Source organism: Phycomyces blakesleeanus (genome assembly GCF_001638985.1).
Source record: "Phycomyces blakesleeanus NRRL 1555(-) unplaced genomic scaffold PHYBLscaffold_8, whole genome shotgun sequence".
NCBI lineage: Eukaryota > Fungi > Mucoromycota > Mucoromycetes > Mucorales > Phycomycetaceae > Phycomyces > Phycomyces blakesleeanus.
Window position 1 is genome coordinate 590,097 of NW_017265141.1, and position 24,914 is coordinate 615,010.

Genomic DNA, 24,914 nt, shown 5'->3' on the forward strand with positions numbered 1-24,914 from the left:
AAGAATAAACGAGAATGGAGTTGGGAATTTAGGAATAAAATGGAGAAAAAGTTTGTGGCTCCGCCTTTGGGTAGTTTGTGTTCAGTAGTAATTGTTTTATTCTTTTTATAGGTTCTTGTCGACTTTTTTTTTATTATTCTGATTTACAATCTTGTGCACAACATCCACCTAGCAAAAAAAGGGAACAATAGAAATACGAAAAGAAAAAAAAAAGAAGAGAATCTACTGCAATGGAAGGGCTTTGGATGACCAACCCCGTAAAACAAGGGCTACGCCATTTGGTACGCCATGAGACTTTATGGACTGCTCCTTTAGTGTACCTATTGTTTGGATCGTTAGTGAGATGGGCAGTTGCGCTTCATCCTTATTCGGGTAAGGATAATCTGGAATGAGTATATGTATATATATATATATGCATTTGGAATGGGAATCATAAAAAAATCGAGTTATGCACATATAAAAATGTACATTTTATAAGGCGTCTTGTAAATCTTTATTTATTGAGTGGAGTACATAGGTCAAAACACACCTCCGCAATATGGAGATTATGAGGCCCAAAGACACTGGATGGAGTTGACAATCAACCTTCCAACGAAAGATTGGTATACTCATGACCTCACCTGGTGGGGACTAGATTATCCACCTCTTACAGCCTTCCACAGCAGGTTGTGTGGTAGCATGTAAGGTTTTCTTTATAGAATTGATCATGAAAGTACCAACATCAGCAAAAGTATCAGAAATCAAACAAAATAAAAAAAACTGAATATTTCAATTGGCTCCACAAAGAGGATCTATGATAGATTCTTCTTGGTTTGAACTGTACAGTTCACGTGGATTAGAATCAATGGGCAGTAAGCTGTTTATGCGCTCTGCTGTATTTGTGTCAGAAATGATCATCTACATCCCAGCTGTTTTGGTATTCTGTCAGGTCCAATATGGATCCAAAGACATCTTTCAAAAGGTACACTAAAAAAAAGAAAACCCAAAGAAAAGAAAAGCATCTTAATACAGCAATTAATCTGCTTCTTGCTAATACGTACTACAGCACATTGGAGCTATATTGATCATTATGCAACCTGCTTTGCTATTGATTGATCATGGTCACTTTCAATTCAACAGTGTGATGCTTGGCCTAACTCTGTGGGCCATAAACGCTTTCCTGACTGGATATTATGTATGGGGTGCCATATTCTTTTGCTTATCCCTGGGATTTAAGCAGATGGCCTTGTATTATTCACCTGCTGTATTTGCCTATCTCTTAGCACAATGCTTCAAAAACAAACAAGGGTAAACGAGAAGAAAACAAAAGAAGTTTCTATGAGAGCAAACCCGATTAATATTATATTACATTATATTGCATTGCATTGCATTGTATTCTATTTTATTGTATAGATTGATATTGTTTTGTAAGCTTGGCATTACTGTATTAGTGACATTTGGAATTTTATTCTCTCCTTGGCTTGGATCTCTCGACAGTATCTTGCAGGTTATCCATCGTGTATTTCCTGTAGCACGAGGTTTATTTGAAGACAAGGTGGCTAGTGTCTGGTGTACATTGAATATTTTTATTAAGATCCGTCAACTGCTCAGCCTTGAAGCGGCAGTGAAAATGAGGTAAGAAATTAGGAATAAAAATCCATTTACATTCAGATTCGCAAAATACACTTATCCATATATCTATATTTGTGTACAGTTTAGTAGCCACATTATTGGCAGTTGTACCTGTCAGTATTCAGCTCTATCTTCGTCCTTCTCCGTACAGATTCTTGTATGCGTTGGTGAATTCTTCTCTTGCATTCTTTTTGCTGTCATTCCAGGTTCATGAAAAGTCAATCTTGTTACCCGCTTTACCTGTTACTTTGCTTGTCTTGGAAGATCCAGTAGCCGTTCGTCTCTTTATAAACACGGCAATGTTTAGGTAAATAAACACATCGTTTGATAAAGGTTATGCAATCTAACAAATGTATATATGTACATGTATTGTAGTATGTTTCCTCTTTTGAAGCGAGAGGGACTTGAGATACCTTATGTTGCAACTACTCTTCTGTGGAACTATCTCTTGGGTGACTACCCCAAGTCCACGTTATCTACTCTTCGCAACACAATTAATGTAAGAATATATATAAAAAAGAATTAGGAGCCATTTTATTTATTATTATTATTTTTAGGTTGTTTATGCAGGGTTCATCGGATGGCATTTTATAGATTTAACTGTCGCTCCTCCCGAGAAGCTACCTGATTTATTTGTGGTTCTTAATGCAGCCATGAGCTGTGGATTGTTCTGTATTCTGTTTGGATACTTCCTGTACCGCCAATGGACCTGTTCAACTACTACACTATCAACTATCAAGTCTCATTAAGCGACCAAAAACTATCATATCCTTATTTTCTATCTCTTTTACACATTAACATTCGTATTTTTAGAATACCGCTTCCTTAACACATATATTTTATTGTTATTGTTGTTGTTCTTTCGTTTTCTCTCTCTCTCTCTCTCTCTCTCTCTCACAAATACCCCACCTTACTTTTCTTCTCTCTTCTCTTTTCTTTTCTTTTCTTTTCTTTTTACGCATTTACATTCAACATGACTTCTCGTCGTGTTGTAGTTACTGGTCTTGGTTTAGTAACTCCTTTGGGTGTTGGTGTAAATCATGCCTGGCAAAACTTGTTGAAAAGTCAATGTGGAATTGTCTCATTGTCAAATACTCCTGGTTTTGAGTCATTACCAGTACGCATTGGGGCATGTGTCCCGCAGGGACCAAAAGAGCAAGGTCAATTCACAGCTAGTGAATGGTTAGACAAGGGTGTAAGCACATGTATACCAGTATACACACTCATATTCACATTTATATTTCTTTATTGAAAAAGAAAGAAAGAAAGAAATTTTATTAGCTTGCTATGGATAAAAAGGATAATATGGACACATAAATAGAAACAATGCTTATATATATATATGTACACGCATTTGTGTATCTGTAATAATTTTAATAAGAGAAGCATACTACTTTATTTTGATTTGTTTTGTATACATAATATATATATATATATATATATATTTATTTATGAGAAGCCAATGTAATGTGATTCTGTGTAGGATGACCGTGTAATGGCCAAGTTCACTCAGTTTGCAATCGCAGCTGCTCGTCAAGCATTGGAAGATGCAGAGTGGAAACCAAACGACGAATCTGAGAAAGAACGAACTGTGAGAGTCATATTGTTTTTTTTTTTTATTATTATTTCTATTATGAAATGTAAAATTGTAAATTAGATATTTGGCAGAAAAAGAACAAAAGACATGAGATTAAGGATTTGAAATTTGATGTACAGGGTGTTTGCATTGGATCCGGTATGGGAAGTCTGGAAGATATTGTAGCTACTTCTGCTGCCTATGCCGCATCTGTAAGTGGATAGAATACCTACATAATTAAGGATTATTATGATTTGTACTCATCAATCAAACAATTATATAAAAACTACTATTATAACAACAACAAAGGGCCACAGAAAGGTGTCTCCAATGTTTGTGCCTCGTATATTGATCAACATGGCAGCTGGCCATCTTACTATGAAATACGGATTCCAAGTAAATAGCTACTATATCCATATATTAAGGAAGCTGCTTTCATTTTACTAAAAAACAAAAATATTAACTGAGGTAGGGACCTAATCATGCTGTGTCTACTGCCTGCACAACAGGCGCTCATTCTATCGGAGATGCTATGCGCTTTATTCAATTTGATGATGCGGATGTCATGGTTGCAGGTGGTGCAGAAGCATCGATTCATCCCTTGGCTATCGCTGGATTTGCAAGGTAAACCAACGATGTTTTCTTTTAGCCAGACAAGATGTTTTGACACAGACATAAAGAGCAAAGTCTCTAGCTTCAGGCTTTGAAGAAAACCCAACAGAATCTTCGAGACCCTTTGATTCGGATCGTGCTGGATTTGTTATGGGGGAAGGTGCGGGCGTGGTCGTCTTGGAAGAGCTGGAGCATGCAAAGAAACGTGGTGCACGGATCTATTGTGAATTACGAGGCTATGGTCTCTCAGGAGATGCCCACCATATGACAGCCCCGCCATCTGATGGAAGAGGTGCAGAAAAATCCATGAAAAGAGCATTGGCCAGAGCAAATCTGTCACCAGCTGATATTGATTATGTTAATGCACATGCCACTAGTACTGCTGTTGGTAAAGTCGACTATATATACATCTTGATGGCTGTGTGAGATATTTATGCTTTACGAATTTTATTGTAGGTGATGCTGCAGAAAACAACGCTATTAAGCGGGTATTTGAGGGTCAATGGGATAATGTCGCCATATCTTCTACAAAGGGCGCCACAGGTCATTTATTAGGTGCTGCTGGTTCTGTCGAAGCCATTTTCACAATCCTCTCAATATACAAGGTGAGTGTTGACTACAATTGTATTATAGTATGTTCACCACATTTTACTTTAAACAGAACATTCTCCCTCCCACTCTGAACCTTCATACACCAGGCGGACCAGACAACAAAGACTTTAATCTCAACTATGTACCTCTGGTTCCTCAAGAAGGCAAACCCATCAGAGCTGCATTGACAAACAGTTTCGGGTTTGGTGGAACAAATGCAACATTGTGTTTTTCAAAGGTCGAATAAATAAATGACATAAATTGGGTTTACTATTTATTATTATTATTACTAGTATGATCACTTTTCTTTTTTGTTACTGCCGCCTATCGTAATGGGCTAAATGGCAAAGGTTTCAAGATATACGAAGTCATATTGTCCACCAAACGTACTATGATAACACGGTATTAAGCTCTACCATCACAACCATTTTTGAAACAGTTCTTTATATTACCTGTATTATACACTGTCTGTGGCCATTCATCAAGACTCCAAGCAGATTCACGACTTGTTTTTCGTGTTTGTAAATCACTAATGAATATATAATAAATACTTTCAGTCCAGAAACACAACCCACGCCAACAGATAATAATAATAATAATAATAATAATAGTAACAGCAGTGACATACGGATAACTCCACATGTGATAGACTGTGTTGAGCGAACCAAGTTGAGTAAACCAAGCACCCACAGGCTCACAAAATTGTCGTCGACATTCTAGTCCTTTGCGCCTAATAGAAATATGGGCACAGTTACTATTGTATTATGCATATCAACAACGATAAGCAAACTGACTCACCAATACATTTCCCACTCCAAAAGACTTCCAGGCTACAATAAGAACCAAAACAAAAACAAAAACAATGCTTTAGTCTGATCTCTAACCTTCTTGTGTAATTTACCTTTAGGCTATAACGCCGAAGCTCAAATAGGCCATTACTGATCTTTGGGGGAGACGTTTTCCAGAAAGAAAACTCAAGCATCATATTGTTCTCTCGGGAACTTAACAAGGGACCGAGTTCTTTCAAGAATCTGATGTGATTCTGTGGCCAGGATAAGACAATTTGGTTACCCTTTCTCTCTTTCAAAAAGCAAGATAATAAATAGTCAAAGGCTGAAACTTACAGGATCTTTAGCCAGTCTTTCCATAGTTTGCAGATGACCAGGATATCCCTTGTATTCCCACACATGTACTGATTTTTACCAATTGACGCGACACATTACACAAATCGATGTTATTATTATTTTCTTTTAGCTTCCAAGCTAAAGAGTCTTACCAAATGTGTCTTGCTCTCCTATATCTATCATCCAGCTCCCACAAAGATGGACATCGTTAAGCGGATCGTTTGCAATGTAAGGAAGGTGACTCGTCCTAATGTTAGAGTTAATATAAAGAAAATGTAGAGGAGTCCAACTATTTACATCAACTCAATATAGGCGTCAACCTTGTCTGGCTTTACTTTGTGCTCTATTGATCCACAGACTGGGTGAGTTTGTGATTTAGTCGCGTAAGGTATCTTTAAGTATACTTTGTAATTCGTGAACATATTTTCCTCTGGCCAACATCTTTGAGTGAGTCTGGCGCTCCTCTTCTTTAACCTTCTTTGATCCATAGAGTACAGCTTCAATCAATTCTTTTCTGCGTCCTTTCTGAGTGGGTTCCTCAGGTTCAAATGATATTGATTTTTTTGTGCGCTGAAGATTTAGTACAAAAGCGGTGCCAAATATGCGCCTACAGGACTGTGAAAAGGGGAGAAATTGACGAGAAAGTAAAGCCATTTAAGAAGAGAAAGAAGACGTGTTGTTGTGAACTCGATTAAAAGACAAATAAAATAGAATTTGTAATCTGTGTATTTATTTATATAATATATATGTATATGTATTTGTGTGTATCTATTCTAAAATGAAATCCACATGACAAGTACATAGGGAAGACCTGTAAGGGACTGTCTTTTTTATTGGCTCATTCATACTCTCCCCTCCATTTCTTGTTTTTTTTTATGCTTGAGTCCACTTGAACTTGAGTCCACCTCTAATCTCCACAGGTTTTCCATCAGCCATAGTACGACCCTTGAGAACCTGAACGCCCCAAGCACGGCCATGTGCTAATCCCTAATAAACCCCATACATTTCAGCATCAAATCTATACATATACACATGTACAAACTAAAAAAAAAAGAAAAAAAAAGTTGCACCATTTTGGATCATAATTACTTACAGGCTTTAAGTGAACCTTTGTAACCTCATAATAACTGTCGTTTAATGTGGGGTTGTTGAGAAACTTGTTTGGTACCTGAAATTATCAACCAAATAAGAAAATAATAATAATAATGACAATTCATAAATGCTTGAATGTTACAAGTACGTCTCAAAAACTCACCACTCGGCTACCAACGCCATAATTAGGGAGAACGCTCAAGGTCTCATAGAGATTGTGTCCTCCTTTGGAAAAGACGGAGGGTTTTGGGGTGATTGTTGACAAAACTTGACGAGCGACATTCATGGTTTAAATAGGAACAAAATAACTCTATTTTATTATTTATTTATTTATTGTTGTTGTTGTTTTTTTGAGTTGCGTGTGTATAGAATATTTAAACTTGAGATCGAGACAAATTATGATTTTTTTAGACCAATAAGAATGCGGTTTTAGACGAAAATAAAAAATAAAATTGAGACAAATCCACTTCCCTAGTTTTTACAAATAAAGATCATTTTGTAGAATATTTTGCACCTCTATAAATCTATCCAATGCTTCTCGAACTCCAACCTCCAGCAGTACAGATACCGATGGTCTGCCTTGCAAGATCCTTTGTCTGATTCTGCCTCATCCTGTCTGTGGCGATCCTGACTCTCTGATTAACTGGAGTCCTATCGCTTTAATCAACACCTATGCCAAAAACTTTACTCATTTGTTGAATGTATACATGATTCCCACTGTCACATTTTTTGGAACCTTATACCAGAAAGAGCTTTTAAGGATCGTTTCATAACAGACGACGATACTATCCAGGCTAGTCATGGCACAAACAGCAAAATAACACTCAACTGGTGTTGAACTACTCATAAACCCCAACTTTGATATATCATCGTTTCTTCTCCACTTAATTGTAAATCAAAGTGAATGGTCTCCTCTCGCGTTCTCTACCTCAAACTCGAGTATTTCACAAAGGCATTATCCCTTTTCCGTTTTTTTATTTTCAAGCTGGAATGAAAGCCATTACTACGGCCATTATTTCATAGCATTTTGGCTTTTCTTCCCCGTTGGTCTTACCCTTTTGCCACTGATTAAACTCCTTGAATATGCCGATGATTTGCTTGTTTTTATTTCCGACCCTGGTCAGTTGTCTTGTCCCCACACTCACCTCATCATGTATCCCGCAGCTTCCCATGTCCGAATATTTCTTCACAAACACACACGCTTTTTTCTCTTTACTTCCGGGCTCGCCCTTGCCATACTGGTCTACTCACTTATAAACACACACAATCACTGGCTTGTCATAACTGTAACCCCTCGTCTTTTTTACAAGCATTTACTTCTACTTCAATCCCCAAAACACGATTAGCTGGATATGATTTTTTGAGATTGATCCCCCGTTGGCTTGACTCATGTTTTATCCGCTTTGGTCCTCAACCGACCATGGTCATGATTATCCACACGATCTTACCAGTTAAGCCTGCTCTCATCAACATATCCATGCTCTTCAAACACACCCTCTTCTTAGCCCACAGGACCCATAACGTTTGATTTTGAGGCTTATACTACAAGATCTCTTGTTCTACACTTATACACTGCATCATGTTTCCAACTGTGTATCCACACCTCTGCAATATTTTCCATCGATCTATCGAGTTACAAGCGCACTTATTCTTTGGATGTACTCTGAGATCGGTAATCTGGATCGGAATTTGGTCAGAATTCTTTGTCGATGTTCCTCGACCTTTCTCACTTTGCACTTTACACTGTCTTCCATCAGACACTAGACCCTAATATCCCTACTTCTTCAGTCTTTGGGTTAATCATTGTTCTCATTTGGGATTTACCACCGAGATTTCCACTTTTTCTCTATTCCTTTACAACCACCTTCCGCTCTCAGTACTGCCCATAAATCCGTTTCTCGCCTCTGCTCTGAGCTTTCTCTAGATTCTATGAACTCGTCTTTTGCATAACAACGCCATATTACCAATAACACACACAAATACAAAAATGCAAGAAACTCGCCAAAAAAAATACATTATATAACAAACATAACTATCAAAAAAAATAGTGTAACTTCTCTTAATTTACCACTTCAGAGACTTTGCCTAAATAAATCTAAGCTTGCAACAAGTTTTGTAAAAGCAAAATATATAAAGCTAAATAATTTTGGATGAAAAAAATAAGCTAAAGACAACGATGTATATTAAATACAATTGTTGCTTGGTTGCGCAAAGTTCTTTAGGACGACTATGGGTACTGATAGTATCATTTGTAATTTAAAAACATTCTTTAAGGGATCGACATTCTGTTTCAATATCATTCCGCAACTTTTGCAAGCGATAACACTCTTTGAACCGATTTAACTTTCAGTAAAAGCCATCTCGTTGCGCGAATGCCAAGTCTGTATTTATAAAATCATTAGATTCAATCATAAAATAAAATTAGTTTAACTTCTAGTACTTTGGACATCCAATATTTATCAACAGGAACGAGTAACATATCGCCAGACATCTGTCTATATTTGAACTATTACCAAAGTACAGCTGTAAGACCGACTAGTAAACTGTGAATCTCGGTGAACACTTTCCCAAACATTTAAATTCCAAATGACATGTTGGGTAGCTTGTCCATATCATGAAACACGTTTGATGGCTTCCAATATTTGTTACCTCCTAAAAATAAAGACCAATTGGGTATGGCAATCAAACTAATTATATCTTCTTTAACTGTGTGCTCTTTGTTTTCATTTTCCTGTAATTTATTTCTCTCTCTCTCTCTTTCTCTCTCTCTCTCTCCTAAACTTAATATATGCTCTTACCACCGTTGATCAGAACGTTAGCCATTTATTTTCTAGCTCTTCGTGTCTCTTGGTATAAAGTAAAGTAGCATTCTGTTGTAGGAGAACCATATAATCCCATTGCTCTTTGAAGATACCTCAAAGAATATATGAAACGCTGAAGGTAGGTAGAGATATTTGTATATCTAATATAATTATGTTAATTTCTTTGGCGAAAATTCTTTCTTTCTCTCTCTTTTTTTTATGCTTCCTGAGCCCTATGTACATATAATATTTCTCACTGTATAGTTTCTTGGCTCACTAAGAAATGAAATACTATCTTTATTGGACAAATTATATCAATATCTAAAATATCTTTTAGTAGTATCCATAGCGATTTGGTTAAATCAATGTTTTAACCGATTCTTATAGACAATTATTTAACGAATATATAAATTTACCATTCCACTTAAATATTTAAGCAATGAAAAAAAATGTCACTCCAGGTTTAGATAAACTGCTGTGCATGGTTTAAATTATCCCATTTGAATTTGTTTCTTTTTTGTTTAACCTTAATATTCTAACTAGGCAAACCGCGGTGGATGCTCTACTAATATATAATAGTTAGCCCTATAAGTCAAGATAGAAATGGTGTGAGGGAATCAGTACCAACGTTACATGCACATTTAAGAAACAATAAAAAACTATTGGAATACGACTATAAGTAATCAGAAACACAGAGGAAAGTAAAGCTGTTGTAGTAACCAACAAACTCACATGTATACATTTTGTGGTATATTTTATACACTAGCTCTAATGTCGAGCACAATGGCCCAATAATATGAAGCCGTAATACTATTACCAGTATTGCAGTATATAATATATGTGTATTTCTATTAAGTTATACTTCTTATAATTCTTATACTTCCAGTCGTTTTTCTTTTATTTCCAAAAGCCCAAAGATTTCCCTAGGCTACTTAAATCGAAAAACAAGAAACCTCTCTTAAAATCCTTTATTCTATACAGCTCAATATATTGAAAAGATATTAATCAGACTATCATCAAGCCAGCTAATCAAAAGACAGCTATTCCAATTATATACATAGCTCTCATATCATCTTTTAGAAATATTTAGTTTTCTGATAAACTCTCTTCCTTTAATTATATCCGTAAATGCGGACAAGCAGAGGTTCAACTTAGTGAACTATTGACTAAAAAGAATCTACATCGAATGAAAGTTTGCCAATTTAATCTGCATGTTTCTTATATACCCAGTTATTATCTCTTTCATCCAAAAACCTTGGTTCTTGCAAAATATTGCTCCTTTTTAGATGATCATCTAATCGATCACGCTATCAGCCATCTCTTCAGATCCTCCTAATTATCTTGTACACAATCCTATTGCTTGTCATCCTATAAACTTCCGGAAGAAAAAGTTCATATTCAAAGCATTCTCGACCTTGTGGCAGAATATTATCTTAAAATGCAAACTAGTGCTCTTCGAAGCACAAAACTACCTAGAGAACCGGTCTCCCGTGATATTCATACTCTTCTTATGCTCGAATTTTCCTCAGTCTCCCGTCAATGCCTACAATTTGTGTCCTCCCAAAACTGTGCCTAGTACGACTGATTTTTACCAGTTGTATGGTATATCTTTGTCTAATCTTTATTAAAGGCATTGTTTCTCCCACACAATAGGGGTATATTCCATGATCTCTTAATTTCTGCTGCCCAATCTCTTGTCATACCTTGTCAAATAATTTTCTTTATATTTAGGGTGTTGGCTTTTATTTCTTCTCAATTATAGCACAGCTCTCATCGGGGAGTCTAAAAGTCAAAGCGCACAAGACCTTGAATAGCCCAAAAATGAAAACATTTTTACCTGAATACCCCTATTATTTTCCATGTCTATTGGATTTCTTACACATCAAAAGAAATGGTCAAAACAGAAAATGTAAGCCAGTAATCTCGAAATAAATAACACCTGTGCAGACCTGTATCTTATTTCTAAAGAAAAAAAAAAGGATTGATCTTAGTTCTAATGTAGGTCAGATAAAATTAAGTGCTCATAATATTATATCTTCCATCAGCCATAAATATAATATTGACAATTTTCTAGATGATGTGTACTATGGCACATCCCTTCCATCAAAAACACGATCCTCTCAATGCAATTCTCAAGAGAATAATTCTAGCCAATAAGAATCTTTTAATATTTTTATTTGGAAAAAAAAGTTTAATCCAGCAATACATACAGCTTGAATTTTTGATCCTTGTTTCACCTTTGACTAATCATTTCAGTCCATACACACCAAGTCTGCTTGAATACACAAGTTAATTATCCAAGTCTTCCAAGAAGAAAGTACTATATGCTGTTTATTATTTATCTAAACAAAGAAAATACTCGAATTATACTTAACGACAGTATAGAATACTATCAATCCTTATTTGTACCAAAAGTTCAACAAATAAAAAAAAGAAACTAGCTAAGATTTTGAAAGCACCATAGCATGGATATGAAGACAGATTTGCTTGTACCTTTTTCTTTATAATTATTTCATCTTAACCTATGCTTTCTATTTTTTAAACTGTGCCAAAGGATCAAAGTCACCAAAAAGATTAGAAGACTTGCTTGATTCTGGAGCTGGAAAGAGATAAAGAGATAAGAATCAGAAACAAACAATGTAACGTTAGGAGTGATTAGATGATTGGACCATTATTGGGTTCTTTTTCTTTAAAGAAAAAAAAACACAATTGAACCCATTTACCATGCAATGATCCATATGAATCTGAGCTTCCGAATTGATAGGATTGCGGTCGTTGCCTTTCATTTAGAGTCTTTGGGTGAGTCGATGTCTGTTTTGTACTACTGATTGACAGTCCACGTAAAGCGGCATAGGGATCGAGATCTACACTGTTGGACCTCATAGAATCCCTTTCTTGGGTACCTAATATGTCAATAATGTATTAAATGAGTACAATCATGTCTTTGTAATCGATTATTTATTCCCATTCTTTTCATTTACTTTTTGCAGAGTACGTTAAAGGTAAGGCAAAGTTAGATGCGACGGGAGTTCCATTATTTCCACCTGGGGAACTGGGTACAAGGAATCCACCATTGTACGTGGGTTTGTTATGTTGGTGTGACTCGAGTCCTTCTAATTCGGACAGAAATTTATTTGTCGTAGTGCTTGGTGATAACGGAGTTGGTGAAGAGAGTGAAAGACGTTTTGCTATACATCATATAGTTAATGATAGTTCTAATATACAAAACTCTTATGAATATTACCACCAGAAGGAAGAGGACTGGTATGTGCAGCCTACAAATAGTTATATACCCTTTTTAAATACGTACGTACGTATATATATGTGTGCGCGTATGCGTGGATGCATGTATGTGTTGCGTAAATATATTAACTGAACAATAAAATGTAAACTACGTATACCTCATCAGAAAATATATCCTCGGTTTGTGTTTTTAACGGTTTTAATGCATTCCGGAGGCTCTGCCCGACTGGCGTCAAGCCAATCGGCAAGTTGTCGTCCATCCAAGACTTGGATGGACTCATGATTGCCGGGCGAATAAATGACTGGCCAGATGATGGCTCTACAGGAGAGCTTTGTTGAACGGAATATGGCTGGTGAGAGTAAGGTTGGATAGGATTAATTGTCAAGGGGCTTCCTGATTGTTGATGACTAGTTGAAGTAGGGCTCTTGATATGATCGCTGTTAAGAGGAGGGCTTTGAATAGACTGAATTCCGAGCCCTTTTCCATTAAACAGATCTGTGGAAGAACGTGGTAGTGGAGGTGAGCTAATTCGTGCCCTTCTCTGACCCTCCTTCATAATAATAATAATGATAATGATAAATACGTGCTCTATAATCTAGTATCAATACTCTAACCTCTGTAAACATGGATTTAACTAATCCAGTAACATGCTCTACGTGTTCCTTTAGCAGCAATGGATCAAGCCATTTTTGCTCATAATACTTTTGACGCATAAATAGTCGAACATCGTTATCAGATTCGGCTTCTGGTGAATCAGTCATTTTATACTTGCTGAGCCAAATCCTCTGGGCTATCCCATTTCCTCCTTGTTGAAGAGACAAGATCTCTGGTCCGGAAAACTTGCTTGCCGATATAGACTTAACACGATGCCCCACCTCGCGACTTAAAACTTTATGAGATTTGTTTATGCTTTTTTTTTGGCTCATTATATTTATTTAATGTAGATCATTCACCTACACTAAACCTGAACATCGTGTGCAAACGAATGTCTGTATACTGACATTGACAAAAAAAGGGCTCTAATAAAAAAAGAAGAAGTAAGACATGAAATCAATGGATGATGGCAATCAATGATCATTTCTCTGCTTTTTTTTTTTTACTCTGGTCGGACAATCGAAACACTTCTTGTTCTCGGGTAATGCAAGTAGATCTTTCACTTTTCTAAAATAAATTTGAAATTATGTGAGTTCCTAGTCTTGCTTTGTTTGATTGCAGGAACTTTCCAACTCACTGGACACACAGCTCTTCTTGTTTTTTGGCATTAATGTGGGACATGAAGAATTTTTTTTTAAAAAAAAAGGAGAAAGAGGAAGAGGAGGAGGAGGAGGAGGTAGAAGTGAAAGTGGAAAGAAAAGGTTACACGGAAGAGTAAGGTACCCACTCAGTATTTCTACTTGACATTGAAACAAATTAGAAAATGGTTTAGACGAATCAAAATTAATCTCTAGCCATTTTGGTTACCTTTTTTAGACAAAGAGAAAATAAAATTGAGACAAAAAAGAGTTGGTTTTCAGATAATTTGGAAATAAATATAAGACTTCTCTACCTGTAACCATCTAAATCCCAAAAAAAAAGAAAGGATAACCGTGTTTGATACGGCGATTATTTTTTCTTTGGTATAAAGACATCTGGTCTTCCTTCTCCTGACCAAATTGACTTGGAAATCGATATCATGTTGTTATTTTCCAGATACAACGGCAACACCTTTAAACGATTTTGTTTTATAATCTTCTTGTCACCAAAGAAACAGAGGCTACATGTTTTTGAGGCTTTAAATTCGCTGATTGTAATAACAATCAACTGACCTTCAGTCTCTTGTTTCTTTAACACCTTATACAGTTTGCCGACAACACCACATCTATGCCCTCTTAATTTGACACCATCTTTACTAAACATCCCGCTTCCAAACACAAGCATAGGAACTTTGGTATTGTCTTGCTGGTACTTGGTAGGCTTCCATTTGCCTTGTCTTTTTTAAAAACGCTAATATTAGGGGGACGACATTTTCAGGATGGGGCACTACCTTTTTGATGGGAAACGTTTTGATTTTACCAGACCACAAATTGTGACTTGCTGTCCGGTATCAAATAATTATATCTGGTCCCTAAGGATTAATTCTTACAGGATTTTCATATCAAATTCGCTGTATGGGACAAAAATTTAGACACAACCGCAAAAAAAAATCGCCACAAATACACTATCAAATTCGTCAAAAATACAGTATCAAATTCGCCACATGCAGTATTGAAATAGCCATGAATGCAAATTTATGATATGCAAGTTTGTTAATTTGATTTGATTTACAATTGAAAATTCAAACGAATAAAAAGATGTGTAAAGTATATTATTCTCTTCATGCCTTACGTAATTTACAGTGAATAGTATATGTTTTACTAATATAAAAGACATACAAGAAGCATAAATAAAAATCTGTACAACCTTCATATCTTTTTTCTTTTTATATTCAAAAACCAACTCTACACCTATCCCTCAAAAAGCTTACAATATCTGATACAGAAAGAACTCCAGTCCTGCATACAAAATCCAGAAAGGGGATGAAATACAGTGATGCCACTCATTCAACTTACATCCGCCATCTGATAATTGAAAAGAGCAAGAACCAGTTGAAAGCTCCATCAGAAATTGCCAAGGAGCTCAACATTCTGCATTCGACCATGAACTCAATAATTGGAAGATTTGAGAGAACTGGAAGTGTGGAGTACAAGTCTCTGGGTGGTGATTTTAGAACAATCATCAAAGATCATCACAAACAGTTTATTCTGGATATGATTGATAGCAACAATACTATCACTCTAGCAGAGCTACAGCAAGAGCTAGTAAATCACTTCGATGACCTAGAGAAAATAAGTATCTCACCCTGTGTAATCACCTCTGCTACATTGAGAGAATCACTCTCAAAAGAGCAACACCAATTGAGGAGAAGAAGAACGACGAAGTGACTCTTATAAAAAGACACAACTTTATCTTAAGTCTGTAGCCGGAAGAAATCTTGTACAGTCAAAACTGTATTTTTATCAATGAGGCCAGCTTTAATTTTAACTTGATCAAGGGACGTGCCAGAGCAAAGGCAGGAGAGTGTGCTCTTGTGCCAACAAAGTCCAAAAGAGCCAAAAATGTGACAATTCTTTTTGCTTTGTCATCTGAGGGAGTTGAATCGTGTCATGCAAAGATAGTGGAAGGTGGAACAACTGGTAAAAATTTCTAGCACAAGTATTGCTTTGCTGTATATCTTATATACATGCTTATGAGTATCTTCATCATTTTACTAACACTAATTTACAGGCCCAATTTTCAAAGAATTTGTTCAACAGTTGGTTGAAAAGTTGGATGCGGTCAATGCTAGACCATATCATCTTGTTTTGAATAATGCAAGAATCCACTTCAACCCTGGTCTTAGAGAGTGGTTGGAGCAAAGAAACACCCACAAGCTAAAGTTTCTTCCTCCTTATTCTCCTTTCCTTAACTCAGTAGAGGAGTGTTTTTCAAAATTAAAAATTTTTGTTAAAAAACACCCTCTGGATGGCCAGGAAATGCTTGTAGAAAGAATCAAAGATGGAAGCAACACAATAACCAAGCAAGATTGCAAAGGTTGGGTGAGACACAGCATCTCATCCCACAGTAGATGTATCAATATGAAGAAAAATCTATAATAAATGTTTTTTTTTAATTTGCATCCATGGCTATTTCAATACTGCATGTAGCGAATTTGATACTGTATTTTTGGCGAATTTGATGGTGTATTTGTGACGATTTTTTTTCTGTGGTTGCATCTAAATTTTTGTCCCATATGGCGAATTTGATATGAAAATCCTGTATATCACTGTTTTTTGTTTGTATGGAGCGGAGCTCTGGTTTATTGGTGGGACTCTTGTCCAAAAGGTTTAAGAGGCGCCACAACTTGTTTTTGGTTTTTCTATTATTTAAATGTTTTTGGGGATTTTGTGTTTTAAGTTGTAAATGTAATGTAAAAAAAAATGTGGAAACGAAGAAACGCGATGAACTTAGACAGAAAAAGGGCGTTGATCAAGGTGTTTTTCGGATTGTAAACGGGAAAGCAGGGAATTGGCAGTGGTAGTGGCATTAGCGGCAACGAAAGGTGATTGATCGAATATGAAAGCCCAGTGATGTCTCCACAAGGCTAAAAGAACAGAGCCAAGGATTGAGGCAGGATGTGAAGTGGGATCAAGGGGGAGAGGGAAGGAAAACTTGTATAGCGCATTGTGAATGTCAGAGGATTGGGGGGAAAAGCCGAAATGCGCGAGCCAGAGTGTGTGCCAGAGAGGAAGCTTGAGTGGGCATGCGTAGAGAAAATGGTCTTGAGAGTCAATTTCAGTTCCACACAGCGAACAATTAGGGGAGGGAAATGAGGTGGGAATACGGTTATGCAGCACGGATTGACATGAGATCTTGTGGTGAAGCAGCCGGAACCAAATGTTGCGAGAGGCATACGGAAGGATAAAAGACCAGAATTGACGCCATTTGATGTCTCGTATGTTGTGCGGTACATCCTCGATAGAAGAAGTGACGACTTCACAGGAGGAACGGAATTGGCGTGTAGACAAGCGTTTCCAAGGAAAGGTAGGAGAGAGGGCCGACAGGAGTGTGGAAGGGTCAACCTCAGTGCCCGTGCGAGCCATCAAGTCAGGGAATTGTTCGGTCAAGATACTTTGAGGCAGGCAAGCGCGAATGACGAATGCGTGAAGGAAAAGAGAGTGATCATCCACCCGCTGAAGGACTTTGCGGAGGATGCGTGGTGAACGAGGAAAGGAAGAAGGTAAGCGGCGAGAAAGGATATCCAAAGTGGTGTTGATCTCGTAGGCATCCCGGATCCGGAGGTGACGCCAAGAAGCAGGAAAAGCAGGGAGACCATGTGGAACCACAACTGCAGAGGCGAGAGGAATGTCCAGACAAGTCGGTAGATTTATCACAGTAGAGTCAAAATCGTGAGGCAAGAGATCGCAGGCAGCAAAAAGGTTAAAGAAAGGACTGGTATAAGTTCGGAATCGAGGGTGTCTGAGGTCAGGAAAAATGAAAGGAAGATGGGGATGGACATCAGGTAGATAATGCCGAAGAAGATATAGCAGCCAAGGCAACACCAGACCAGAAGGAGACGAAGTGGATTGGAATAGAGGTCGAAGCCAACGGAGCTGAAGGGCACCTTGTTGCAGTTTTGGATTCAAAACCCCTAAACCGCCCATTTTTGTGGGGAGACATAGAGTGTCAAGTCTAATCGGTGGGAAGCTTCGATGCTGAAGAAAGCGACCCATGAGAGAGCGAACTTTTGTAAAGAATGTGCCGGGAACAGATACAACACGAAGAACGTGCCAGAGCTTTGACAATATAAGAGAGTTTAGGACAGTAGCACGGCCACGGAAGGACAAGGCGCGGGAGAGGTGGATATGTGAAGCTCGCTCTATCTTAGACAAGATTTGTGAGCAGAAGGAGTTGCGTTGGGTGAGGGAGGAGATGATCGGAAAGCCAAGGTAGCGGAGAGGTTCTGGAGAGCGACTATCATGCCAATCGACAATCTGCAAGCTGTGAAGGGTGTCCGCCCAGTGAGGATGAGGTCTGCCTGACAGAGAGAAAGCTTGGGTCTTGTGAAGGTTGATGCGTGCGTTGGAAGCAGAGGCATAGGTGGCGAGGTGGTGCTGCAATCGGGACATGTCCTGGATCTGCGGGAGGAAAACCAGAAGATCGTCGGCATAAGCGAGTAGCTTTATGGGTGGAGGTGCGGGATGTTCAGGCGTACTTTGGATCTCAAATCCAGGAAACTGAGGGTCGTGTATGAGTCGGCGCAAAAGTGGTTCAAAGGCCAGGTTAAACAGAACAGGGGACATGGGGTCACCCTGTCTGAGTCCACGTGCTTGACAAAGAGGACGAGAGAGAAAACCGTTCACATTAATCTTAAGGTCGGAAGAGAAGAAAAGATTAGTGGTGCAGGTTATAATTGAAGGAGGAAAACCGAATTTAACAAGAACTTGTTGAAGATAGTCAGGGTGAACCCGATCGTAAGCCTTTTCCTGATCCAAGAGAAGACCGATTCCAGAGTGACCAGTAGAATTGGCATGATCCATAACCAGCTTCGTAAGTATACCGTTATCAGCAATGAAGCGACCACGGACAAATCCTGTTTGATACGGAGATACAAGCACTCCAGCAGCTTTGACCATTCGAGCGTTGAGAAGCCGAGTGAAAATCTTGGCATCGGCGTTGATCAGAGCAATCGGTCGCCAATTCTTCAGGGATGAGAGATCGCCTTTCTTGGGCAACAGAGAAACACATGTTGTTTGCCAGGATGAAGGGAATTGGCCACTACTAAGAGCATCATTGTACACTTGTGTCAGCAACTGGGAGCAAGAATGGTGATGAAAAATGAGTTGGAGGATCTCATAAGGGAGGCCGTCCGGTCCTGGGCTACTTGTTCGTGGAGAGCGAGACACGCCTTCTCGTATGTCTTCGATGCAAAGTTCAGCAGTCAGAGAGGAACATACGGTATCAGAGAGGCAGAGATCGTTGGGAAGGTGGCGAAGTAAATCGTCTATGGCTAGTTGATCTATTGGTTCAGGTGTATACAGGCCTTCGTAGAAAGAAGCGGCAGCTTCAGTCATGCCATCAGGCTCAGTGTGTAAGTGGTCAGTGATGGGATGGCGTAGTTTGGTAATGTTCTTTCGGGCTTGGCGTTCTGCAACTGTTCGCTTGAGGTATCCTGCGGAGATCTCTCCATTCTCTCGCCAATGTTTGCCTGCACGCAGGGCAAGAATTTCCACTCTCTCCAGCTGGACTTGTTGCAACTGTCTTTCAATAATGGGCAATTGGAAGTTTTGGGCGGGTTGTTGTCTGAACTTGTGGATTAACTTGTCACGTTTACTTTGAAGTCTGGCCTCCAGTGTAGTGAGTGTTTGTGTGCGGCGCCTAGTAAAGGACTTAATGAATTTTGTAAGCATATGTTTTAATCTATCCCATTGGTCTTGTGGGGACATATAGGGAGAAAGTAGAAATACGGAGATAGAAATATAGGCGTCAAATTCAGTGCAAAAAGTGTGGTTGCGGGCAAGACGAGGGTTGGCGCGCCACATTCCCTTTCCTGTTGTATGGTTGGCGGTAAACTTAAAAGTAGTGGCTACTAGACAATGATCGGACCAATTCGGATGTATATAGGACACAGAAGAGGACTGACGGCACGGGGCAAGGTCGGAAGAAGCAAATACATAATCTATGGAGGAGGAGCAAAGTTGTCGGTGGAAGGTTGGGGCAGGGACTTCACCACTCAATGTGACACAATCCACGAAATGGTTAGAAATAAAGTTAAGCCATTCGGGAGGGGCCTGGCGAGGGTCCTGTATATCACTGGGAAAAAGGTGATCTTTTTTGAATTTGTGACTTCATTTTTGGCATATAATAATCAAAAAATCACCAAAAATGCAAATTGAAACAAGAAAATCTTTGTTCTTTGAAATGGTTGATAAAAAGCAAATGAATCACTTAAAATTAAATCTCAGTAGGGACAAATGTCTATTCTAATTAAATATCTTACATTTTTGGTAAATATAGATTGGAATTGAGAAATATTGGATGTCAGAAATAAAGAAAAGAAAATATCTAAACTTTCTGCTGCTTGGATAAAATTTGTTCAGACAATTTGAAAAAAAGAAAAATTTATTACAAAACGAAAAAAAAAACAATTATACAAGATTTTCGGACCCAAATGAGCTTTTTTTGCTAACTTTTGGCTTTTGGTGAAAATTAAATGGGCAAAGTTCAAGTATCGAAATGGTGATATTTAAAAATAAAAAAAAATCAAATATTTATTTCCATGTCTAAACACTTTTGATGAAACGAGATTGAATGTCTAACCCAACTTTCACAATCCTGCTTAGTTATTTGATAGCTACTAGACTGTATTCTCTCACGCAAGGTTTCTTCAGTATTCAAAGGATGATTTTTGACAAAGTTCTTTAACTTTGAAAAGCATTCCTCAACAGGATTCAAGAAAGGATAGTACGGAGGCAGAAACTTGAGTGTGTGCTTGTTCCTTTCTTGCAGCCAGTTACAGAGAGAGGGATTATAGTGAATCCTGGCATTGTCCATGACCAGGTGATAAGGGCCAGCATTTGCATTATCCAGCTTCTCAACTAATTGCTGGACAAACTCTTTAAAGATTGGGTTTGTAAAACATTAAGTTTAGTTGCTACTTTTATAGAAAAAACATAGATAAAAAGATGCTTTATATTGCTCTTTTGAGCGCTTACCTGTAGTGCCGCCTTTCACAATCTTTGCATGGCATGATTCAACGTCTTCTGCTGAAAGAGCAAATAGAATCGTCACGTTCATTGCTCTCTTGGTTTTAGTTTTAACAAAAGCTGGTGAGCCAGCTTTTGATCGAGCATGACCTTTAATTATGTTGATATTAAACCCTGTCTTGTCAATAAAAATACAATTATGATTGTACAAAATCCCCTCAGATTGAAGGCTTAATATAAAATCCTTTCTTTTGCAACAGGTCTCTTTATTGTTTCTCTTCTCTTCTATCAAAACCGACCTCTTCAGTGTAATTCTTTCAACATTATTTAGAAAATTGTATAGAGTGGATACACTGATGCTCTGAATGTTATCAAACTCTTCCAAAAGTAGAATATTTAATTTCTCTAGGGTGATAGTGTTGTTTTCATCGACAGCGTTGACAATAAATTGTTGATGATGGTTCTGGATGATATTTCTAAGGTCACCACCTAATGACTGATATTCAATTGTTCCTGTCTTTTTAAACCTATTTATAATTCCACAGACTGTCTGTCTGGGAATATCAAGCTCTCAGGAAATCTGCGTGGGAGTCTTCAAATAGTTTGCACTCTTTTCAATAATAAGATCATGAATGTGTGTAGACCTGGTGAGCTGTGGGTGCCCAGATCTCTTGACAATCTTTTTGTTCTGATTATTGGCAGATGGTATTCTGGATCCTGACATTTTACCAATATTAGTGGCTTTATTTTTAGGTGCTTGAGTTGTGTTTGAGTGAAAGATTAACTAAGAGATTGTAATGTAAATGGAGCTTGAGATGGGATAGTACTGCTTACGCAACCAGATTGAATATGAAAGAGAAATATAGAGAAGTTGAGCTTGTGAAAGATAATGTTTATTCAAGAGAATTTGAAGCTATTTATATGAGAGAACTATGGATAGAGATACAGATGGATAGAAGAAGAAGAATGTTTTTATGCAGATGCATGTACCTGCTTGCAATAATTCTTTACTGCTGCAAGAAATACATTTGTGACTCCAAATCATGACAAGGTAAAGATCTACTCTCAGGAATTAATGTCATTTTAAATCCAGTCTTATATCATCATTTCAATACTTCAACTTTGCCCATTTAATTATCACCAAAAGTCAAAAGTTTGCAAAAAAAGCTTATTTGGGTCTGAAAATCCTGTATATTACTTAAGACACCAAGTGTCAATTTTGGGCTATGTTTAAGGCTTGACCAAATGATGTAATGGCTACCATTGACATTTGATGGCACCAAGCTAACCAACTCTACAATGTCACTAGTATGAATCACTATAGTCTTTGACTTTACTACAGATGTAATAGGCAATCCGTTTTTCAAATGCACACTATATATGGTTATGAGAGCTAGTGGCCATCTCTTCGAGTTGTGTACATGTTGAAAGAATATAACTACCTTTCCGAAGAAATGCATATATCCTGGATGGTAAGAGCGGGATCTTCTGGAGTTCATGTCCACTTGTAGCTGCACATGAACATGACATGCCTCTCTTGTAGAACTTTGGTTGAATGCAGCGTCAATAACACAACCATTAAGATAGGCCTTGCAGCTTGTCTTTATGGAAGGCTCAAGCATACTACATTCTTTCCCCTTCAAATCATAAAATGTTTTAAGAAGCAATGAAAGATGAGATCCATCTTCAAAGCTATCAAAAATTGTTAAATTCTTCAAAGGCCCCCAGAAATCAATCTCATACTCAGCATTGGCAGGATCACCTCCTTCTGTAACAGGCCACCCATTGGTATATGCACTGTAAACTAGAAGGTTAGCTGGTGGAGTTTTTGTGTTTGCAATGGTTGTCAGTTCTGCTACACACTGGGATTGTGCCAGTCTGATCATGATGTTTCCAGCATTGACATTGACTTGGGAGTTACTCTTGATGGATCTGGAGTACTCACCAATGGCTCTTTCTACGGATTGTGTGCTATATGCTCTTGGTGGACCATATAGATCAATCATCTGAGAATAATGCTGAATAATGTGTTGCTTAATTGTGAATACGCCAATGTCAATATCTGCTGTAGAAAGAAGACTCTCTAGGAATAAGTTCCATTCTACAAGATTACTAAGAAAAAAGATAAAAGTAAATTACTATGAAAAATGAAATAAAATATGACATTAAACATACCTTCTTATCAAGGTTTGATCCTCTGCTGATAACTCCCAGCTCATGAGTAAATTGCATGTTTGAACCAGACCAAGTAATGCCTTTTGGGCAACTGAGTCTTGGACATGCTCTGTAACCAACGTGGGGATAACAAAGAGTAAAAAGTCTGCGCAATCCACAGCTCTAAAGAAACCAGCATTCTTTGTCATGTCTCTCCAGACACCATGCAACGATATAGGGATTGTGGATTTTGCGGCTACCATTGCAGCACCAATCTCCCTTTGAGTGGCAAGAGAAAGACATAGAGGATGCTTGATTCCATACTTTCCACATACAAGTCCCCATACCTGTTTACCAATTCAGTGGCACAGACCATGCAACTCATCTAATGCGAAAAAAAGGGCAATAGAATGTTTCCATTCAGGCTAATGGTGACTGACCATTGAGCCCCTTTCTGTCTTCACTGCTTGCCAGATTGTAGTTTCTGAAACTCTCCAGTGAGCGCGTCTGGGTTCCAGGCAACATGCGGAAGTACTGGCCATGTTTAGGAGTTTGGCCCACTACATGACAAATACGACAGCCATTCTTACTCGTGTGGCCAACATGGCATGCCAGCCTTGCCAGAGCCGGAATATTGCCAGTGGCCATGAGGACATGTACCTTTGCCCTGATCGTTGTCATCAGTGTCTTTACTTCCATGCCTTCTGTCTGGAGCAAACAGAGATCTCTCAGCATTGGCTCAAGAAAAGACCAGATGTCACTGGGACCAGTGCAACCAGGAAGCATTGCTATTTGGATCATCCTGTTTTTCTCATAACTGATCGTCGGATTCAAGTTCAAGACAGTTGCATGAACAATGGTTACTGATCCAGGTACATTGTGTGGGTTGAACCCATCCATGGACAACGAAATCGCAATATCATTTTCACCAGAAAACAGATGCTTCATGGATTGGTATACATGACCATCGAAAACATCTGCTTTCTGCCCGTCTTGACTGGATTGGTGGTTATGACGATAGAGCATTTCAGCCCTGGTCTTGTCATCAGCCAAGCACAAAGCAAGCTGTCTGGCCAAAGGAAGCTGTACGATCAATCTCACAGGAATCCTGGTGTCACTTTCACTAGTTTGGCCATTTTTGTATCTTGCTTCACCGCATTTTATGCATGCAATATCATTCTCATTGTTGAACTGCATACAACCTCTGATGCAAATGTCGTATCTGTCTGCTTTGATACCCAAGAAGTGCTCAAGAAGCTTGTTTCCAAGGTGTGGGCTGCATGCTCAGTACGTAATATTGATAGAACAATCAAGGATCTGGTTGAGGTGCTCTACAATCTTTTCGTGGGCTCGATGAGAAATTCCGAACTCTTGGATCAACTGCATGAACGCGAGATTCTTTTTATCATTGTTGCTGGGAACAGGAAGAGGCTGGCTAAAATCAAAGACTAGCGAGGGTGTGGTGCCTTCAATTTTGTCAATGACATTCTCGCATTCTTCTCCAAAATTGTACTATAGTAAGATAAACAACAATAAGTATTATTATCATAATATATGTATTTATGTATCTCACCATGAACTCATCATCTTCAGTACTGTCAATGATATCCATATTCTCACTACTGCTTGTGTTGATGTTTTCTTTGTTTGTTTATCAAAGTATACAGCTAATTAATATACTGTCTATCGTTTTGTGTTTTTGCTTTTGATAAGCTTACCCAAAAACCAAGTTAGAAACCATTGCTGATGTAAACTGGCTTTGATCAGGAAGAGAGACAGTTTGGGAAACTTTGCCATTAGCAAGTAATTCTGCCCTATTTGTCATGCATCGTTTGAGACATCTTTTAT

At 38.1% G+C, this 24,914-nt stretch overlaps 11 protein-coding genes across 11 annotated transcripts; 4 read left to right on the forward strand and 7 right to left on the reverse strand.

Moving 5' to 3' along the window:
• The first annotated feature begins 132 nt into the window (after window positions 1-132).
• PHYBLDRAFT_124155 (glycosyltransferase family 57 protein) lies at window positions 133-2,613 on the forward strand. Its single transcript, XM_018428976.1, has 8 exons — window positions 133-372; window positions 518-680; window positions 787-961; window positions 1,046-1,287; window positions 1,393-1,614; window positions 1,694-1,918; window positions 1,987-2,110; window positions 2,169-2,613. The coding sequence occupies exons 1-8, from the start codon at window positions 231-233 to the stop codon at window positions 2,358-2,360; spliced, it is 1,485 nt and encodes a 494-aa protein (XP_018292829.1). The 5' UTR covers window positions 133-230; the 3' UTR covers window positions 2,361-2,613.
• On the forward strand, window positions 2,585-4,637 carry PHYBLDRAFT_111203 (hypothetical protein; the record flags this gene model as incomplete). Its single annotated transcript, XM_018428199.1, has 8 exons — window positions 2,585-2,806; window positions 3,095-3,202; window positions 3,328-3,399; window positions 3,497-3,583; window positions 3,660-3,811; window positions 3,868-4,187; window positions 4,256-4,404; window positions 4,461-4,637. The coding sequence occupies 8 exons, from the start codon at window positions 2,585-2,587 to the stop codon at window positions 4,635-4,637; spliced, it is 1,287 nt and encodes a 428-aa protein (XP_018292830.1).
• Window positions 4,638-4,714: 77 nt separating this feature from the next.
• PHYBLDRAFT_111684 (hypothetical protein) lies at window positions 4,715-6,168 on the reverse strand (the record flags this gene model as incomplete). Its single annotated transcript, XM_018428229.1, has 9 exons — window positions 4,715-4,779; window positions 4,843-4,919; window positions 5,019-5,120; window positions 5,189-5,220; window positions 5,292-5,432; window positions 5,515-5,582; window positions 5,667-5,761; window positions 5,812-5,857; window positions 5,919-6,168. The coding sequence occupies 9 exons, from the start codon at window positions 6,166-6,168 to the stop codon at window positions 4,715-4,717; spliced, it is 876 nt and encodes a 291-aa protein (XP_018292831.1).
• A 219-nt stretch (window positions 6,169-6,387) lies between these two features.
• On the reverse strand, window positions 6,388-6,892 carry PHYBLDRAFT_61159 (hypothetical protein; the record flags this gene model as incomplete). The annotated part of the gene is made up of 3 exons (XM_018440763.1): window positions 6,388-6,501; window positions 6,608-6,682; window positions 6,770-6,892. The coding sequence occupies 3 exons, from the start codon at window positions 6,890-6,892 to the stop codon at window positions 6,388-6,390; spliced, it is 312 nt and encodes a 103-aa protein (XP_018292832.1).
• Window positions 6,893-8,148: 1,256 nt separating this feature from the next.
• On the reverse strand, window positions 8,149-9,429 carry PHYBLDRAFT_61158 (hypothetical protein; the record flags this gene model as incomplete). Its single annotated transcript, XM_018440762.1, has 6 exons — window positions 8,149-8,335; window positions 8,431-8,603; window positions 8,675-8,691; window positions 8,951-8,987; window positions 9,120-9,208; window positions 9,405-9,429. The coding sequence occupies 6 exons, from the start codon at window positions 9,427-9,429 to the stop codon at window positions 8,149-8,151; spliced, it is 528 nt and encodes a 175-aa protein (XP_018292833.1).
• Window positions 9,430-10,845: 1,416 nt separating this feature from the next.
• Window positions 10,846-11,564, forward strand: PHYBLDRAFT_61157 (hypothetical protein; the record flags this gene model as incomplete). Its single annotated transcript, XM_018440761.1, has 3 exons — window positions 10,846-10,942; window positions 11,170-11,316; window positions 11,482-11,564. The coding sequence occupies 3 exons, from the start codon at window positions 10,846-10,848 to the stop codon at window positions 11,562-11,564; spliced, it is 327 nt and encodes a 108-aa protein (XP_018292834.1).
• Window positions 11,565-13,334: 1,770 nt separating this feature from the next.
• Window positions 13,335-13,541, reverse strand: PHYBLDRAFT_93314 (hypothetical protein; the record flags this gene model as incomplete). Its single annotated transcript, XM_018443825.1, has 1 exon — window positions 13,335-13,541. A coding segment is annotated over one exon (207 nt), but the record flags the coding sequence as incomplete, so codon positions are not given.
• A 712-nt stretch (window positions 13,542-14,253) lies between these two features.
• Window positions 14,254-14,568, reverse strand: PHYBLDRAFT_61155 (hypothetical protein; the record flags this gene model as incomplete). Its single annotated transcript, XM_018440760.1, has 1 exon — window positions 14,254-14,568. One exon carries the CDS (start codon window positions 14,566-14,568, stop codon window positions 14,254-14,256), a length of 315 nt encoding a protein of 104 aa, XP_018292836.1.
• Window positions 14,569-15,206: 638 nt separating this feature from the next.
• On the forward strand, window positions 15,207-15,611 carry PHYBLDRAFT_167142 (Homeodomain-like DNA binding domain-containing transcription factor; the record flags this gene model as incomplete). The annotated part of the gene is made up of 1 exon (XM_018435569.1): window positions 15,207-15,611. The coding sequence occupies one exon, from the start codon at window positions 15,207-15,209 to the stop codon at window positions 15,609-15,611; it is 405 nt and encodes a 134-aa protein (XP_018292837.1).
• An 890-nt stretch (window positions 15,612-16,501) lies between these two features.
• On the reverse strand, window positions 16,502-20,956 carry PHYBLDRAFT_186558 (hypothetical protein; the record flags this gene model as incomplete). The annotated part of the gene is made up of 3 exons (XM_018439256.1): window positions 16,502-18,085; window positions 19,541-20,052; window positions 20,922-20,956. 3 exons carry the CDS (start codon window positions 20,954-20,956, stop codon window positions 16,674-16,676), a joined length of 1,959 nt encoding a protein of 652 aa, XP_018292838.1. The 3' UTR covers window positions 16,502-16,673.
• A 1,086-nt stretch (window positions 20,957-22,042) lies between these two features.
• PHYBLDRAFT_61152 (hypothetical protein) lies at window positions 22,043-24,863 on the reverse strand (the record flags this gene model as incomplete). Its single annotated transcript, XM_018440759.1, has 7 exons — window positions 22,043-23,024; window positions 23,088-23,413; window positions 23,507-23,626; window positions 23,727-24,342; window positions 24,436-24,578; window positions 24,640-24,707; window positions 24,785-24,863. 7 exons carry the CDS (start codon window positions 24,861-24,863, stop codon window positions 22,043-22,045), a joined length of 2,334 nt encoding a protein of 777 aa, XP_018292839.1.
• Window positions 24,864-24,914: the final 51 nt, after the last annotated feature.

Coding starts and splice junctions, on each gene's coding strand:
- PHYBLDRAFT_124155 (XM_018428976.1), top strand. CDS start 231: ATGGAAGGGCTTTGGATGACCAACCCCGTAAAACAAGGGCTACGCCAT. Junction 962..1,045: donor CCAAAGACATCTTTCAAAAG/GTACACTAAAAA, acceptor TACGTACTACAG/CACATTGGAGCTATATTGAT. Junction 1,919..1,986: donor ATAAACACGGCAATGTTTAG/GTAAATAAACAC, acceptor CATGTATTGTAG/TATGTTTCCTCTTTTGAAGC.